The 14,256-nt window shown below is 50.1% G+C and overlaps 1 protein-coding gene across 2 annotated transcripts in view; it reads left to right on the forward strand.

Moving 5' to 3' along the window:
* Positions 1–14,256, forward strand: part of Pepd (peptidase D) — a 132,939-nt gene that overhangs the window by 50,589 nt on the left and 68,094 nt on the right. For both annotated transcript variants that reach the window (XM_021641879.2, XM_021641889.2), the window contains exons 8-9: positions 8,236–8,311; positions 10,160–10,206. In XM_021641879.2, coding sequence (XP_021497554.1) covers positions 8,236–8,311; positions 10,160–10,206 — 123 coding nt within the window. The remainder of the gene's footprint in view (positions 1–8,235; positions 8,312–10,159; positions 10,207–14,256) is intronic.

Here is a 14,256-nt window from a genome sequence, read left to right on the forward strand (position 1 = left end):
GGGGGGACTGCCGCCAGAACCCTGCTGTGGAACCAGGCCCCTCCGACAAGCAGTGCAGTCAGTCTCCTGGGCTGTGGTTGGTCTGCCTACCTCAACCTAAAGGAAGGCTTTGCTGCCTGTGGAAGGCCTTCCGCTTTTCACAGTAACCATGTCTAGCTGCCCAGCGTATGGCATCACAGAGCATGTGTATCTTGTTAGAAAACTCAGCTAGCTTTCTTGGTAGATAGCCATTCCAACGGAGTGAGGCGGAACCTCGCCGCATTGCCCGATGTGAAGGCTGATGAGGTTTCCTCGCGTGCATATTGACCATTTTGTATGCCACCTTTTCAGAGCTGCCTGTTCTGTGCATTTGCCTATTCATTGATTGGCCCGTCTGTCCAACCAATAAATTGATTTTATTTTCTTAATAATTTTTTAACGTATTACAATTTATTCACTTTGTATCCCAGCTGTAGTCCCCTCATCCCCTCCCATTCTTACCCTCCTCATCTCCTCCCACACCCCTTCCCAGTCCACTGGTAGGGGAGGTCCTCTTCCCCTTTTATCTGACCCTAGCCTATCAGATCTCATCAGAACTGTCTGCATTGTTTTCCTCTGTGGCCTGGTAAGGCTGCTCCCCTCTTAGGGGGAAGTGATCAAAGAGCCAGCCACTGAGTTCATGTCAGAGACAGCCCCTGTTCTCCTTACTAGGGAACCCACTTGGACACTGAGCTGCCATGGGCTACATCTGTGCAGGGGTTCTAAGTTATCTCCATGAATGGTCCCCAATTGGAGCATCAGTCTCAGAAAAGACCCCTGGGCCCAGATTTTTTGGTTTTGTTCTTGTGGAGTTCCAGACCCCTCCAGGTCTTTCTATCTCTCCCTTCTTTCATAAGATTCCCTGCACTCTGCCCAAAGTTTGGCTATGAGTCTTTAATACCCTGCTGAGTAGAGTCTTTCAGAAACCCTCTGTGTTAGGCTCCTGTCTTGTTTCTTGTTTTCACCCTCTTCCGATGTCTATCCCATTTGCCTTTCTGAATGAGGATTGAGCATCTTACCCAGGGTCCTCCTTCTTGCTTAGATTCTTTAGGTGTACAGATTTTAATGTGATTATCCTATATCATATGTCTAATATCCACTTATTAAGTGAGTATATACCATGTGTGTCTTTCTGCTTCTGGGATAGCTTACCCAGGATGATCTTTTCTAGTTCCCATCATTTGCCTGTAAATTTCATTATTTCCTTGTTTTTAATTGCTGAGTAGTGTTCCATTGTGTAAATGTACCACAATTTCTGTATCCATTCCTCAGTTGAGGGACATCTGGGTTGTTTCCAGATTCTGGCTATTATTAATAAAGTTGCTGCTAACATGGTTAAGCAAATGTCCTTGTTGTATACTTGAGCATCTTTTGGATGTATGCCTTGGAGTGGTATAGCTGGATCTTGAGGTAACACTATTCCTAATTGTCTGAGAAAGTGCCTGATTGATTTCCAAAGTGGTTGTACAAGTTTACATTCCCACCAGCAGTGGAGGGGGGTTCCCCTTTCTCCACATCCTCTCCAGCATATACTGTCACTTGAGTTTTTGATCTTGGCCATTCTGATGGGTGTAAGGTGAAATCTCAAGGTTGTTTTGATTTGCATTTCCCTGATGACTAAGGACGTTGAGCATTTCTTTAAGTGTTTCTCTGCCATTTGAGATTCTTCTATTGAAAATTCTCTGTTTAGCTCTGTACCTCCCCTTTTTAATTGGTTTACTTGATTTGTTGCTGTTTAACTTCTTGAGTTCTTTATATATTCTGGATATTATCCCTCTTTCAGATATAGGGTTGGTGAAGATCCTTTCCCAGTCTGTAGGCTGTTGTTTTGTTCTGACGACAGTGTCTTTGCTTTTGAAATCGATTTATTTTTTAAAGAACATTCTGGATGGTAATCCCCTGTCAGGTGCTTTTTCTGCCACTCTAGAGCCTGTCTCCGTTGGTGGGAATGTAAACTTGTAGAGCCAATATGAAAATCAGAATGGAGGTCCCTGAAAACCTCACATAGAGGACATATAATCCACCTTACCACCCCTGGTGTTTATCAAAAGGAATCAAAGAGTGCTACAGACACACCTGCACACACATGTACAGCCGTGACACGGAATCAGCCCACCAACAGCTGAAAAAGAAAATGCGGTGTTCGTACACTAATGAGCTTGATTCAGCCACAAAGAACGAAATGGTGTCATGTTCGGGAAAACTGATGGAACTAGAGATCATCATGTTAAGGGAAATAAGCCAGGTTCCAAAGGGAAATACCACACCACACATGGCCCTCATGTGTAGAATTTAGATGAAAAGTGTGTGTGTGTGTGTGTGTGTGTGTGTGTGTGTGTGTTTGTGTGTGTTAGTGTTTATGTGTGTGGTGGTGTAGGGATGTGGGGGGGCTGGGAGTATGACATGGGAAGGTGGGGAAATTTGTGTGTGTGTGTATGAGGGGGTGAGGGATGATGTGGAAGGGTGGGGTAAGGTGTGTGTGGGTGCATGCATGCATGTGTGTACACACGCGTGTGTGTAGAAGTGGAATTATTTGGGCAGAGGAGGTGACCTAGCAGGAGTGCAGGATAGGAGTGCAGCATGACAAAGCACATTACACACAGGTGTAGGTGAAATTAGGCATGACAGACATGCCTTTGATCCCATCACCTAGGAGGCTGAGTCAGCCAGAGTCATGACTTTAAGGCTTGCCTAGACTACTATAAAAAAAGTGAAGTACAAAAATGTCAGAACAAAGCCCATTATTTTATATAATTCATATATGCTGATAAGTGTTATTAAGAGAAAAGGCCCCTCAGTGCAGAATAGCACAGGGGCCGTAGATCAGAATCCAGCAGCCGTCCGGCCTGTCGTCCCTCACAGCACTGTTGCTCTTTTGGCTCTTCCCTGGGTTCCCTCTGCCTACTTGCCACACAAAGGCCGTCTCTGTGACCTGCTCTACACACCACCTTCCTTCCCCTCCCACGCTGGGGCAGCAGGAGGCCCTCCTCACACCCCACGTGGCTGTCCTCCGACTCCCATCATGTTTACGTGGTCAGGGTTCTTACTGTTTCCTCCGTGCTCTATCAAGCAGTAAATCTTGCATGTTTGGGCTGAGATGATAACTGTAAACGGTAAAAATAACAACAAAAGTAAAAAAAATGAACAAAACCGTAAAACTGGGTTTGCACGGACGTCACATGGCTGTGTGGCTGTGGGCCACGAAGAGCGCAGGCTGTCCCCAGTGGCCACTCCGTGTCCTAACATCCCATCCAGCCTCTGCAGGGGCAGGCTGCTAGGAGCCAGGCAAACAGATTTTTCTCCCTTGCGTAACCAGCAGCTGCAGACCTCTAGGGCCTGCATGTGGCTCTGCAGTAGAGCCTTTGCCTAGCGCCCATAAGGCCCTGGCGCCGTCCCCAGAGCTGCACAGAAGAAGAATTACTCTGCGTTTTCATTTATCCCCCCTTGGTCCACCTTTTCGAAAAGTAAAAACCCTGTTGTTAGGGTAAAAGCAGCATTTGTACCCTTTTGAATGTTAGAAAATATAGCTGGAGCGTGGGAAGAGTGTGTGGAGAGAGAGAGGTGCTCAATGCACGCAAGGACGCAGCCGGATAGACACGACTGCCAACAATTGACGGAATATTCGCAAACAGCCCCTGGGGAGGAGTTTTGAATGTTTTTAATATAAAGAAATGAGACATAGCCACCTGTAGGTTACACGCACCTGTGACCCCAGCACTCTACAAGTTCAAGGCCAGCCTGGACTACATGATGACTTCAAGGCCAGCCTAGTCTACATAGTAAAACTCTATCTCAAAATAAAATAAAAAGGTCAAAAAAATGTACGCCTGAGGTGATAGATTTACTGATTATCCTGCCAGGATCATTAAACCTCTTGAAATACTTCTCCCTACTCATAAATATGTACAGTTTGTGTGTCAGTGTAAAACAGGCCAGTATGAGGAGCTGGAGAGAGAGCCCAGCAGTGAGGGGTACTAGCTGCTTGTCCCGCCTACTTTTTTGTCAACTTGACACTGGTCAGTCATGTTAGAAGAGGGGGCCTCCATCGAGAAAATGCCCCCATCAAATCTGTGGCCTGTGGTCAAGCATGCAGTACTTTTTTTTTTTTAATTAGGGATTGGTGAGGGAAGACCCAGTTCACTGTGGGTGGTACCATCCCTGGGCTGGTGGCCCTGGGTTCTGTAAGCAAGCAGACCGAGCAGGCATGGGGAGCAAGCCAGGAAGCAGCCCCCTCCATGGCCTCCGCATCGTCTCCTGCCTGCAGGTCCCCGCCCTGAATTCCCTGGATGCTGGACCACAAGCTATTCTTCTTCCCCCAGCTGCTTCTGGTCACCGTGTTCTGTCGCAGCAATAGAAACGCTCAGACTGGCTGGCACCATATCAGCCATCTTACCAGCACCTATGACTCCAGTTCCAGGAGATCCAAAGGCACGTGCACACACACACAAATAAATCTGTAAAAATGTTAATGTTAAAGAGGAAGCCCCCCCTTTTTTTTTAGTTAAAAAAAGAAGTATAAACAGGAATTTCCCCAGTTGTCCTCCTATCTTCCCTGGATGTAGTCACATTTTCTTACCCATGATTGTTGGTCAGCTTTCTGCCACTATGACAAAATCCCCAAGATACTCGTGTAAAGGAGGAAAGGTTTATTTTGGCTCACATTTTCGGAGGCCTTGGTCCATGGCTTCTGACCTGCCTTCCTCCAGCTCTGCCCACCTAGTAAAGGTTCTACCCCAGGCTGGTTCTTCCCTGCAGGCTGGTGACTGGGGCTTCAAAATTTGGCCTCTGCAGGGACAGTTAAGGCCCAGGTGACAGCCCTGGCCTCTGAGAAGGGTGGCCGCTGTGCTGCAAAGCTTCTGGCTTCTGGACTCATGTGGGTGGCATTTTCTGTGCCCCTTTGTAGTCACGTCGCCTGTGGCCTGGAAGTCAGGCCTACTGGCATTGTAAGCGTGGGGTGTGTGTCTCTTACATCTGTAGCCTCTGTGCACCTGTGTTTAATCCAGAGTTTTACCCACCTTCTCCTCTCTTATTGAGAGGCAGCTGCGTTTCTCCTTTACCACATCATTGAGCATTCGGAAGTGTCTTGAGTGTCTATGTGGAAATGAGCCCAGCCAGTTCTTCTGGTGGATGTTCTCAAAGCCGCATACTTTGAGCACTGAGTTTTACAGTTTATTTCCTTGACCTGCTGGCCACCCTGCCTTTTAATTATGCTGCTTCTTAGAGATGGCTCAGTGGTTAAGAATCCATACTACTTGTGCAGAGGACCTGAGATCGCAGCACCCACATGGTGGCTCCCAACCACCCGTAACTCTAGCCAGGTGGCCTCAACACCCTCTCTGGTCTCCATCGGCAATGCCACTTATGTTCACAAACCCACACACAGACATCCTCATGTTGTATGGTTTGGTTTGGTATGGTTTTGATACAGGGAGTCTCTGTGTAGCCCTGGCTGTTCTGGAACTCACTTTGTAGAACAGGCTGGCCTCAGACATACAGAGATCTGCCTGCCTCTACCTCCCGAGTGCTGGGACTAGAAGCATGTGCCACCATAAGGCTACTCCTCAAAATTAAAAAAAATAAAAATGAAAATAAGTGTTAATAGTATCTTGTTATATCTGTTTATCATCTGTTTTGTATGTATGATGCCTAGAACTATTTTACTCCTGAGCTTTTGAGTGGCTGACCACGTCCCACCCCCCTCCCCCCGTGGTGTTTGATTAGTAGATTAGGTATAGAGTTCTGGTTTTGTGTGGAGTGTAAGGACAGGGGAGCCATGCAGCCTTTGATATTGTTTTGGCTAAGTCTCAGTTTGAAAAAATGGGAATGAAGATGCCTTTTCAGGCCGTGTTCCCTGGGAAACTGAACTCTGAGGTAAATGATCAGGAAGTGTACTGAGGAGGCCAGTGGTGAAGACGCAGGCCTGAGCTGGGCCCACCAGCAACATCCCCAAATGAAGTAAGGGGTCACTGAGACTCCGGGAGAGGCCTGGTTGGCTACCAGTTCTCTGAGCTGTTGGGAAATGAGTGCTGTGGTGCCTGAGGAGGTGAGTTAGGGCAAAGTAACCAATAAGCAAAAGGCAATTTAAGAAAGGAGGCTATGTTTATTTTCTGAGGTGTGTCCAGCCTTGTGGGTGGGCCTTCTGTAAATTCCAGTGTTTGGATATGCAGTAATCCCTGATTTCCATGGGGTCAGTGAGCTACGATGAGTAAAAGAAAATCCAGAACATTCTAAAAATCAGTACTTGGATCTACCAAGCACTGAGCACCATGCTAAATCTACCTAAAGGAAGTTTGTGGGGATACCCAGGTCTAGGCTCTGCTATCCCCCGACCCTCAGTCCTGCCCCAGCACCGGTTTTGTGCATGTCATCCATTGCATACATAGTTCTTGTGCTCTGTGGTGAGTCCCGGGGTGGCTGCGTCTGAACTTACATCAGTCACTTTGTATCTGTGTGACAGATACAGACCCACTGAGGGGAGAGAGAAGGGTTTGTCCTGGGTCACAATTTCATGCACAGATGCCTGGCCCTGTGCCCTTGGGCAGAGCGTCATGGCTGCAGGAGCATGTGACAGAGGAGGGCTGTTCCCTCCCCGGCCGGGCAAGAAGCAGAGAGAACTGACAGAGAGTCCACCCCAGGTTTCACCCCCGAGACCTGTTTCCTCCATTTAGTCCCTGCTTAAAATCGCAGAATCTCCCAAAGCAGTATCGAATCTGGGGAGCACGCAATCAGAAGATGGGCCCCTAAAGACAGTGCAGATTTAAGCCACGGTGGGGTACACCTGTAGCACCCTATTTCCTTGTCAGTTCCTTGTGAACAATAAGTCATCCAGAAGCACTTCAAAGGACAGGAGGATGTCTGGGGGGATGTGTGCAGGTTGTGGATTTGGGCATCATGGGGGTCCCAGAAGCAGTCACCTGTGAGTACTGAGGGCAAACAATGCCATCATCTCCACAGATGAGAAAGCAAGACAAAGAGTGGGGTGTCTGAGCTGTAGCTGGGGTGTGGCGGCTCCCTGGCCTGTCTCTGGCCAGTGTTCCCGGTGCCTCTCAGGCCCATGAACCTGTGACCTGGTGATGGTCACAGTGGTGACCTAGTGGTGGTCACTTCCGGTGGGTGCGGGTGGAGAACTTACTCCTTTTACGTGAGTCTCAGTTAGGGAGAAGCCTGGGTCAAGGACTAGAAAGCAGGCTCCTCCCGGCTGATGCGTCCCCAGGGCTTAGCTGTGCCCCTCCAGATACCTCCGGAAGTGAGTTTGTCGGAGATTCCTCAGGGTCTGCTGCTCATGCTTCATCGCTCCCTCTATCCTCGGCCTTCCCCAATGTCCTGCTCTCTGCAGACCAGCCGTGTCCACATTTCCCTGCACACAGGGAAGAGGGACCCACATCCCCTTGGTCTCCTACCACTCAACCCTGTCTTGGCTGAAGGCCTGAGCCACGTGGTGTGCTGAAGGACCCCGGGGTACTGTCTTAGTTAGGGTTTCAGTGCTGTGAAGAGACACCACAACCGTGGCAACTCTTAGAAAGGGAAACATTTAATTGGGGCTGGCCTACAGTTTCAGAGGTTTATTCCATTATCGTCGTGGCTGGGAGCTTGGCAGAGTGCAGGCAGACATGGTGCTGGAGAAGGAGCTGAGAGTTCTACATCTCGAGTAGAGGCAGCAGGCAGAGAGTTAGCCTCTGGGTCTGAGCTTGAGCTTCTGAGACCTCGAAGCCCACCCACAGTGATGCACAAAGCCACAACTACTCCGAAAGGCCACACCTCCTAATAGTGCCTCTCCCTGTGGGCCTATGGGGGCCATTTTCATTCAAACCACCGCAGGTGCCTTCAGCCAGTGGCACAGATTCCTGAGATGCCAGATCTACCTACCCCTCAGTGTAAGGCCCAACACAGCTGCCATGTAGATTCTGTTCCCCTGCTGTGGATGAGGAAGCTGGGGCTCAAGCAGACAGGGTGTGTATGGCCCCCCAAGGCTGGGGCCCCCCAGCAGCTGCCAGCCATCATCATGTCAGGGTGCATGCCTGTGGCTGGTGCTGGGATGAGGGGCAGCTGCTCTGTTTCCCCAAACTCAGGCTTTCTTCTAGGTAGCTCAGGACCGCCTCTTGCTGAGGGTGTCGGGCCTCTCTGGCCTTGCTTCCAGGAGTGATGGTTGGTCTCCCTGGGGAGGTGCAGGCCCAGCTGGATCTCTGACTTGGCCCTTTCCTTTTCTCCTCTCTGCAGCCGAGTGTTCAAGACAGACATGGAGCTAGAAGTTTTGCGCTACACAAATCGGATCTCCAGCGAGGCCCACCGAGAGGTGAGTTGGGCAGCAGCACCCATCGGGACGTACATTAATGACCTGGCTAATTGATGTCATCTGACAAGTCATCTGACTTCAGGGAGGAGGGCTTTGTTCTGTCTCACAGTCTGTGATGGAGTAATGGGTCACTCCACAGTGCGCATGACTCCATGGTGCCCCCCACAAGAAACAGCTCACTAGCACCCCATTTCCTCCACTGAGGCCGCGCCCCCAAAGGTCCCACAGCCTCTCCCAAGCAGCACCACCCACTGGGAACCAACTATTCAGCACAGCAGTCTGTGGGGGAACATATCACATCTACACCTTCCCAGACTGCATCGCTTTGGATAGGGCAAAAGAACTGTGAGGAAGATAAGGCTCACAGTTGGGGACCAGGCTGTGGTCATCAGGGACCACATCAAAGGCAGGAAGTTTCACAGGAAAATCCTCTCTTTTTTCGTGAGTGTAGGGCAAGGACTCTCTGCTCCTTCTTTTCATCTTACAATTCCCACCTTCCTGAGGGTCATGATCCCAGTCCTCGGGGACCGGCCCAACCAAATAGCCCCACTTCCAAGAAAGCAAGGCTCTCCTTCCTGACATCCCAGACTCCCCAGCTCGTGTTAGAAACATCTTTCACCTGTAACTGTAATTCCAGCTCCCGTGGCCTCCTGTCTCAGCGTTCTATAGCTGTGAAGAGACACCATGACAACTTTTATAAAAGAAAGCTTTAGTTGGGGCTGGCTTACAGTTCAGAGGTTTAGTCCATCGTCATCATGGCACACAGGCAGACATGGTGCTGGAGAGGTTGAGATTTCGGCACCCAGATCCACAGGCAGGAAGAGGGACTCTGGGCTTAGCATGGGCTTCTGTAACAAGTGGCACCCGTCCTCCAACAAGACCATACGTCCTAATCCTTTCAAATTGCTATTCCCTGGTGACCAAACATTCAAATCTATGATCATGTGGGAGCCGTTCTTATTCAAACCATCCCATTATCATTCTTATTTTTTAAATTGAGGTTATGGCTTGTTTGTGTCTGTGTACATTTGCATGTGTGTCAATTTAAGTAGTGTGCATTTGAGTGCAGTGCTCTTGGAGGCCAGAAGAGGGCGTGATCCTTTGACAGACAGTTGTGAGCCCAGTGTGATCGCTGGGATCCAAATTCCAGTCCTCATGAATGAGCAGCAAGCACTCTTCAACCACTGAGCCATTTCTTCTTTCTTTCTTTTTGTTTTAAAAGACAGGGCCTTGCTGTATATCCCAGGCTGGCCTTGAGCTGACTGTGTGGCCCAGGCCATCTCAAAGTCACGATCCAACACCTCCACCTCCCAAGTCCTGGTATTGCACGTATGCTTTACCAAGTCCGCCCATCTCCTGTTTCCCAAGAACAGCTTCACATGCGAATAAGGAAACCAGGACTTTAAAGGCCGCTCTAGGTCCCTGGGATGGCCTGCCTGCTCAGGGACCATCACAGACTAGTGTTAGGCCATGTAATCTCTTGTGCCTAGCTAATGTCTGAAAGTTAGGAAAAAGTAAATAATAAATAAAGCCCTTTTCTAATATTCAGGATTCACCAAACATCTTGGTCATATCTTTTGTCTTTAGGTTACTAGCCATCTGCACAGTGTCTGTGGGCTCCCAAACGAAAGTGCTCCACAATGATCTAAATAAACTCTGCGGGTCTTGGAGCTGTTAAAAGGTCCAATTTGTCACTTTTCTGCACCACTGTGCACAGATCACCCTTCCTTTTTTTTTTTTTTTTTTCCGTTTAAAGAGGAGCTTTTGAAAAAGTGTTATACATTATTTATAAGGCCGTGTTACTTATCTGCTTAATACAAATGTCTTTGCTTAATGCCCATCCTCTAGGTAATGAAGGCTGTAAAAGTGGGAATGAAAGAATATGAGATGGAAAGGTAAGCTGTGTCTCTCTGGGTAAAGATTACAGTGTGAAAAAACCCGGCGGTTTATGTTCCCCAAGCAAGTACCAGCTGAGGGGCTGGAGTGCGTGCAGATCGAGTGGGGATTATGTGCAGCTTTGGGATCCCAGGCAGAGCTTATGGCCCCTCTGGCGGCGGCCACCTCCCTGGCTCCTGGCAGAGTGCTTGATGGTAATGGGCCTTGATAACTTTCCAGGCCGCTTTAGTGTCCCATCATTCCACTCTTGGACTTTGTTTCTGCAATTTGTAGGGGAAACTTTACCAAATAGCTGCTATTGCGCCTCCAAAAGCCACTAGTAAAACAGCTTGCCGTTTCTATGTGTAAATACCACCCTTCTACCGGCTGTGCTCTGCGACGGGGTTGAGGGATGGTGGAGTGGCTCATAAAGCGCCCTGGAGAGCCCCGTCTGCCTTCGGCTCCAATTAGGCTTGCCGCTCGCAGGTCGCCATGCCCACCTACTTCCTGGGGCTGCCCAGCTCCACTCCGGGACCCGGGGGTGGGCTTACTCCTGCCCGAGCCCAAGGATCCCCCACCACGCATGTCCTGGGTCTCCCGCCAGTGACCACAGGGTGGCCCAGAGAGGAGCTTCTTGCCCTACCCATCCCGGGTTCCCTTTCCTACCAGGCCTCGTGCATGCTATAAAAAGAGCCAGCCTGGCAACACCCAGACCTTTGGCTTCTTAAGAGACCAAACCAGTAAGCCTGATCTTGAATTTTTAGTTTCCAAAATTATGAGCTATACAAACCTCTTTTCTTTATAAAATAGCCTGCCTTGGTTATTTTATTATAGTAACAGAAAAGGACTGTTATGCTCTCCCAACCCTCATGGCATTGCCTGCTGCATCAGTGCAAAGAGCAGTACTGAGGCACCTAGGTGGGGTTAGCAGTGACCAGCTTGACACATCTGTTCGCTGTGGGCTTGCACGCGGAGCCTTTTTCAGAGTTTAACCCTGAAAGGTGAGCGGAGTGTCTGTAGTCCTCTTCTTACCCCGCAGGGCACGGAATTGTTAAGATGGCTTTCCTCTGCTGCTGTGACATCCCGGGAGGGGCCACATAACAGCTGTCTATCAGAGCTGCGGCTCTGTCTCACCAAGGGCGCTGGGGAAGGACATGCGCCGTCTTTGCTTGCATTCCTCCTAGGTAGGAGATGAGAAGGATCTCAAGGATCTGAGATAAGAGAGCTCCAGGGCTAGCGCGGGGAGGAAGGCGGAGCAATGAGTCCCTCAGACTGGCACTGCCCCAGAAACCTGTTCCCAGCTGAGTTGACTCATAGTGACCCATAGCAGATGCCTCAAATAAAAATAACCAAGGAATCGGAGCAAGAATAGCGTATCTCGGCGCGGGGCCCCCACAGTCTCTGCCTGCCAGCCAGCTGTGCCCTGTGCTCTGGGGGGTTGGCTCTGGAAGGGACCCCGAGACACTCTTTCCTTAGCCTCTGACCCTGGCTCTGCTGCCGTCACAGGCAGAGCTACGTGGGCTGTGAGTCTGTAGCAAGGACTGCTTTGGAATAATGGAGGGTTTTTGTTCTTCAGAAATCTAGCGGAGTTCGGCTAGCATAATGAACCCCAAGGCCGTCATCCATTGTTGCTTAGCCTTGTGCCTATGTTTTGGTTTGCTGGTGTATGTAAACAGCACAGACAGACATCATGTCACTTCTCGTGTAAATATTTCAGGAGATGCCTCAGTCGGCCAGCCTCTTCCCTTTTTATAACTGCCATTATCCCATCTCACCAAATAAACAATACAAGCAGCTTCCTCTACCTGAGCAGCCGCAACGCGGTTTCAGGCCTGTGCCAACTGTGGTGCCTTTTTTTTTTTTTTTAACTTGCATCAGTAACTGAACATGCGCAGGCCTTTTCTTGTCGTTGTCCTGTAGGCCACGCAATGTAGCTACTATTGACACTGTATTGGGACTTATAAGTCACCTCCAGTGGGTGTGACGGGTTGGGGGAGGGGGTGTGGGCATAAGGGGCTTGGGCATCAGGCAAGGCTGCTTAACTTCAGTCTCCTGCCAAAGACGGACTGTGATTTCTTATAGTCAGTTAGTTGCTTTAGTGGGGGAGGGGGCACTGCACGCCTGAGCCTGCCTACGGAGGTCATAGGATTAGCCCCAGGATCAAACTTGGGTTGTCAGGCGTGGAGGCAAGTGCTTTTACCTGCTGAGCCATCCTGCTAGCCCGTGTGCGTGCGTGCGTGTGTGCATGCGTGCGTGTATGTGTGAGTATGTATGTGTGCGCACGCGCGTGTGCCTGCCTGTCTGTCTGTGTCTGTTAGTTTATGAGCACCAGGGGTATGCAGGTGCCTGGGAGGATAGTGGATCCCTGGGACTGGAGTTCCAAGTGGTCCCTCCCCCTGATGTGTGTGCTGGGAACTAACCCTGGGTCCTCTGGAAGCTCAGTGAGTGCTTTGACCCCCGAGCCCTCCCTCCCTGACTGTGATTTCTTAGTATCATCATTTGCATTGGTCTGCTTTGGTGTAAAACTGTCTTTTTTTTTACCTTTTTGGACTCGGCTTTCTTAAGCCTAGATCCAAGCAGAGGCCGCACATTGGGCTGGGCTGTCAGGAATCCTTTTGGAGTCGAGGGTGGCGAGAGTTTGCAGCCTCCTTTTCCTTGGTGACGCGATCCCTGATGGGCAGAGCAGCCTGAAGCTTGGCCAGGTGTACGGAAGGTGCCAAGTGGACAGGTTTGCCATGATGCCAGCCGGTTTTCTCACGTGTGCCATGTGTGCTATACCCACCTGTGGCCCATGGTACAAGGCCCAGACGTCTAGATTCTAAGCAGTGGTTCTCAACCTGCGGGCCAAGACCCCCCGTGGGTCATGTATCAGATATTCTGAATGTCAGATATGTATGTTATGCTTCATAACAGCAGCAAAATAGCAATTATGAAATAGCAATAAAATGATTTTGTTGCTGTTGGAGGCCACCACACGGGAGGAACTAGGAACGGCGAGAACCCCTGTTCTAAAGGGAAATAGTATCTGTCTGTGGACCTCAGCCACGGAGCACCTGGTCTTTGGGTCCCCTTGAGCTCAGCATAAAGGGGCGAGTGGGAGTGGGGCACGCCCCGGGAAAGGGTAGAAGTGGAGGTAACAGGAGTGAGACCCGAAGCCTGTTCCCGAACACAGTGAGAAGACAGCAGTTCACGGACACCGTCACATCTCAAGAAGTCTCTGCCTAGCTTCAAGAGGGTGGGTTCCCCTGTCCCTCGAGCATCGTAGCCATGAACTAGACTGCTGTTAGTCCCAAGCTCTCTCTTCACAGGCAGGCCTGTCTGCCACTGCCTGGGTCACTCTCTGGCACCGTGGCACAGTCTGTGCCCAGCAGAACCTAGAAGCGTGTCAGGAATCATGTCCCATCTCCCTGTTCAACAGCTGGTATCAGGAAACACGTCTGGGCTGTTTGGATGGATGGATGGATGGATGGATGGGTGGGTGGGTGGGTGGGTGGATGGATGGATGGATGGATGGACGGACAGATGGATGGAAGAGAGAAAAAAAGGATCTGAGCTATTTTCTACGCATCCTGCATGCCACCAGACTTGAGTATTATTCTCTTAAACTGGAAATCAGAGTCTTCTAAAGCAGTGTTGTTGGCTGCCCAGGGGATGTGGCCCTTCGAACACAGACTGGACTGTTACCCCAGCGGATCAGGGCAGCTCAAGTGCCACGTGGGCCGTGGGCTCACGGGGACAAAAGGAAGTGAGCTTCTTTTGTGTGTGTGCTGATGGTGCCCTGCACTCATGGTGGGCGTCCTTCAAACCTGCCGGCCACACAGAATGGGCTGGGGGCGGGGCAGGAAGCCTTTGAGGCAGGACTGGGGCTGGGGTGGAGGACAAACAGCTTTACACACTCAGAGATGCCAGCTGGAGACCACATTCTAAGCCTTGTCTTCCCACCCCCCTGCCTTTTTTAATTATCAGAGATTTATTATACAATCTTGAGGGCATGTTAAAAAAGCGTAAGCTAGCTGATGTCGTTCATGAAGGCGCCGCCTCCTCCTCCTCCGTGCTACGCCTGCCAGCAA

This window comes from Meriones unguiculatus, chromosome 14, assembly GCF_030254825.1.
Source record: "Meriones unguiculatus strain TT.TT164.6M chromosome 14, Bangor_MerUng_6.1, whole genome shotgun sequence".
In the NCBI taxonomy this organism is placed as follows: Eukaryota; Metazoa; Chordata; class Mammalia; order Rodentia; family Muridae; genus Meriones; species Meriones unguiculatus.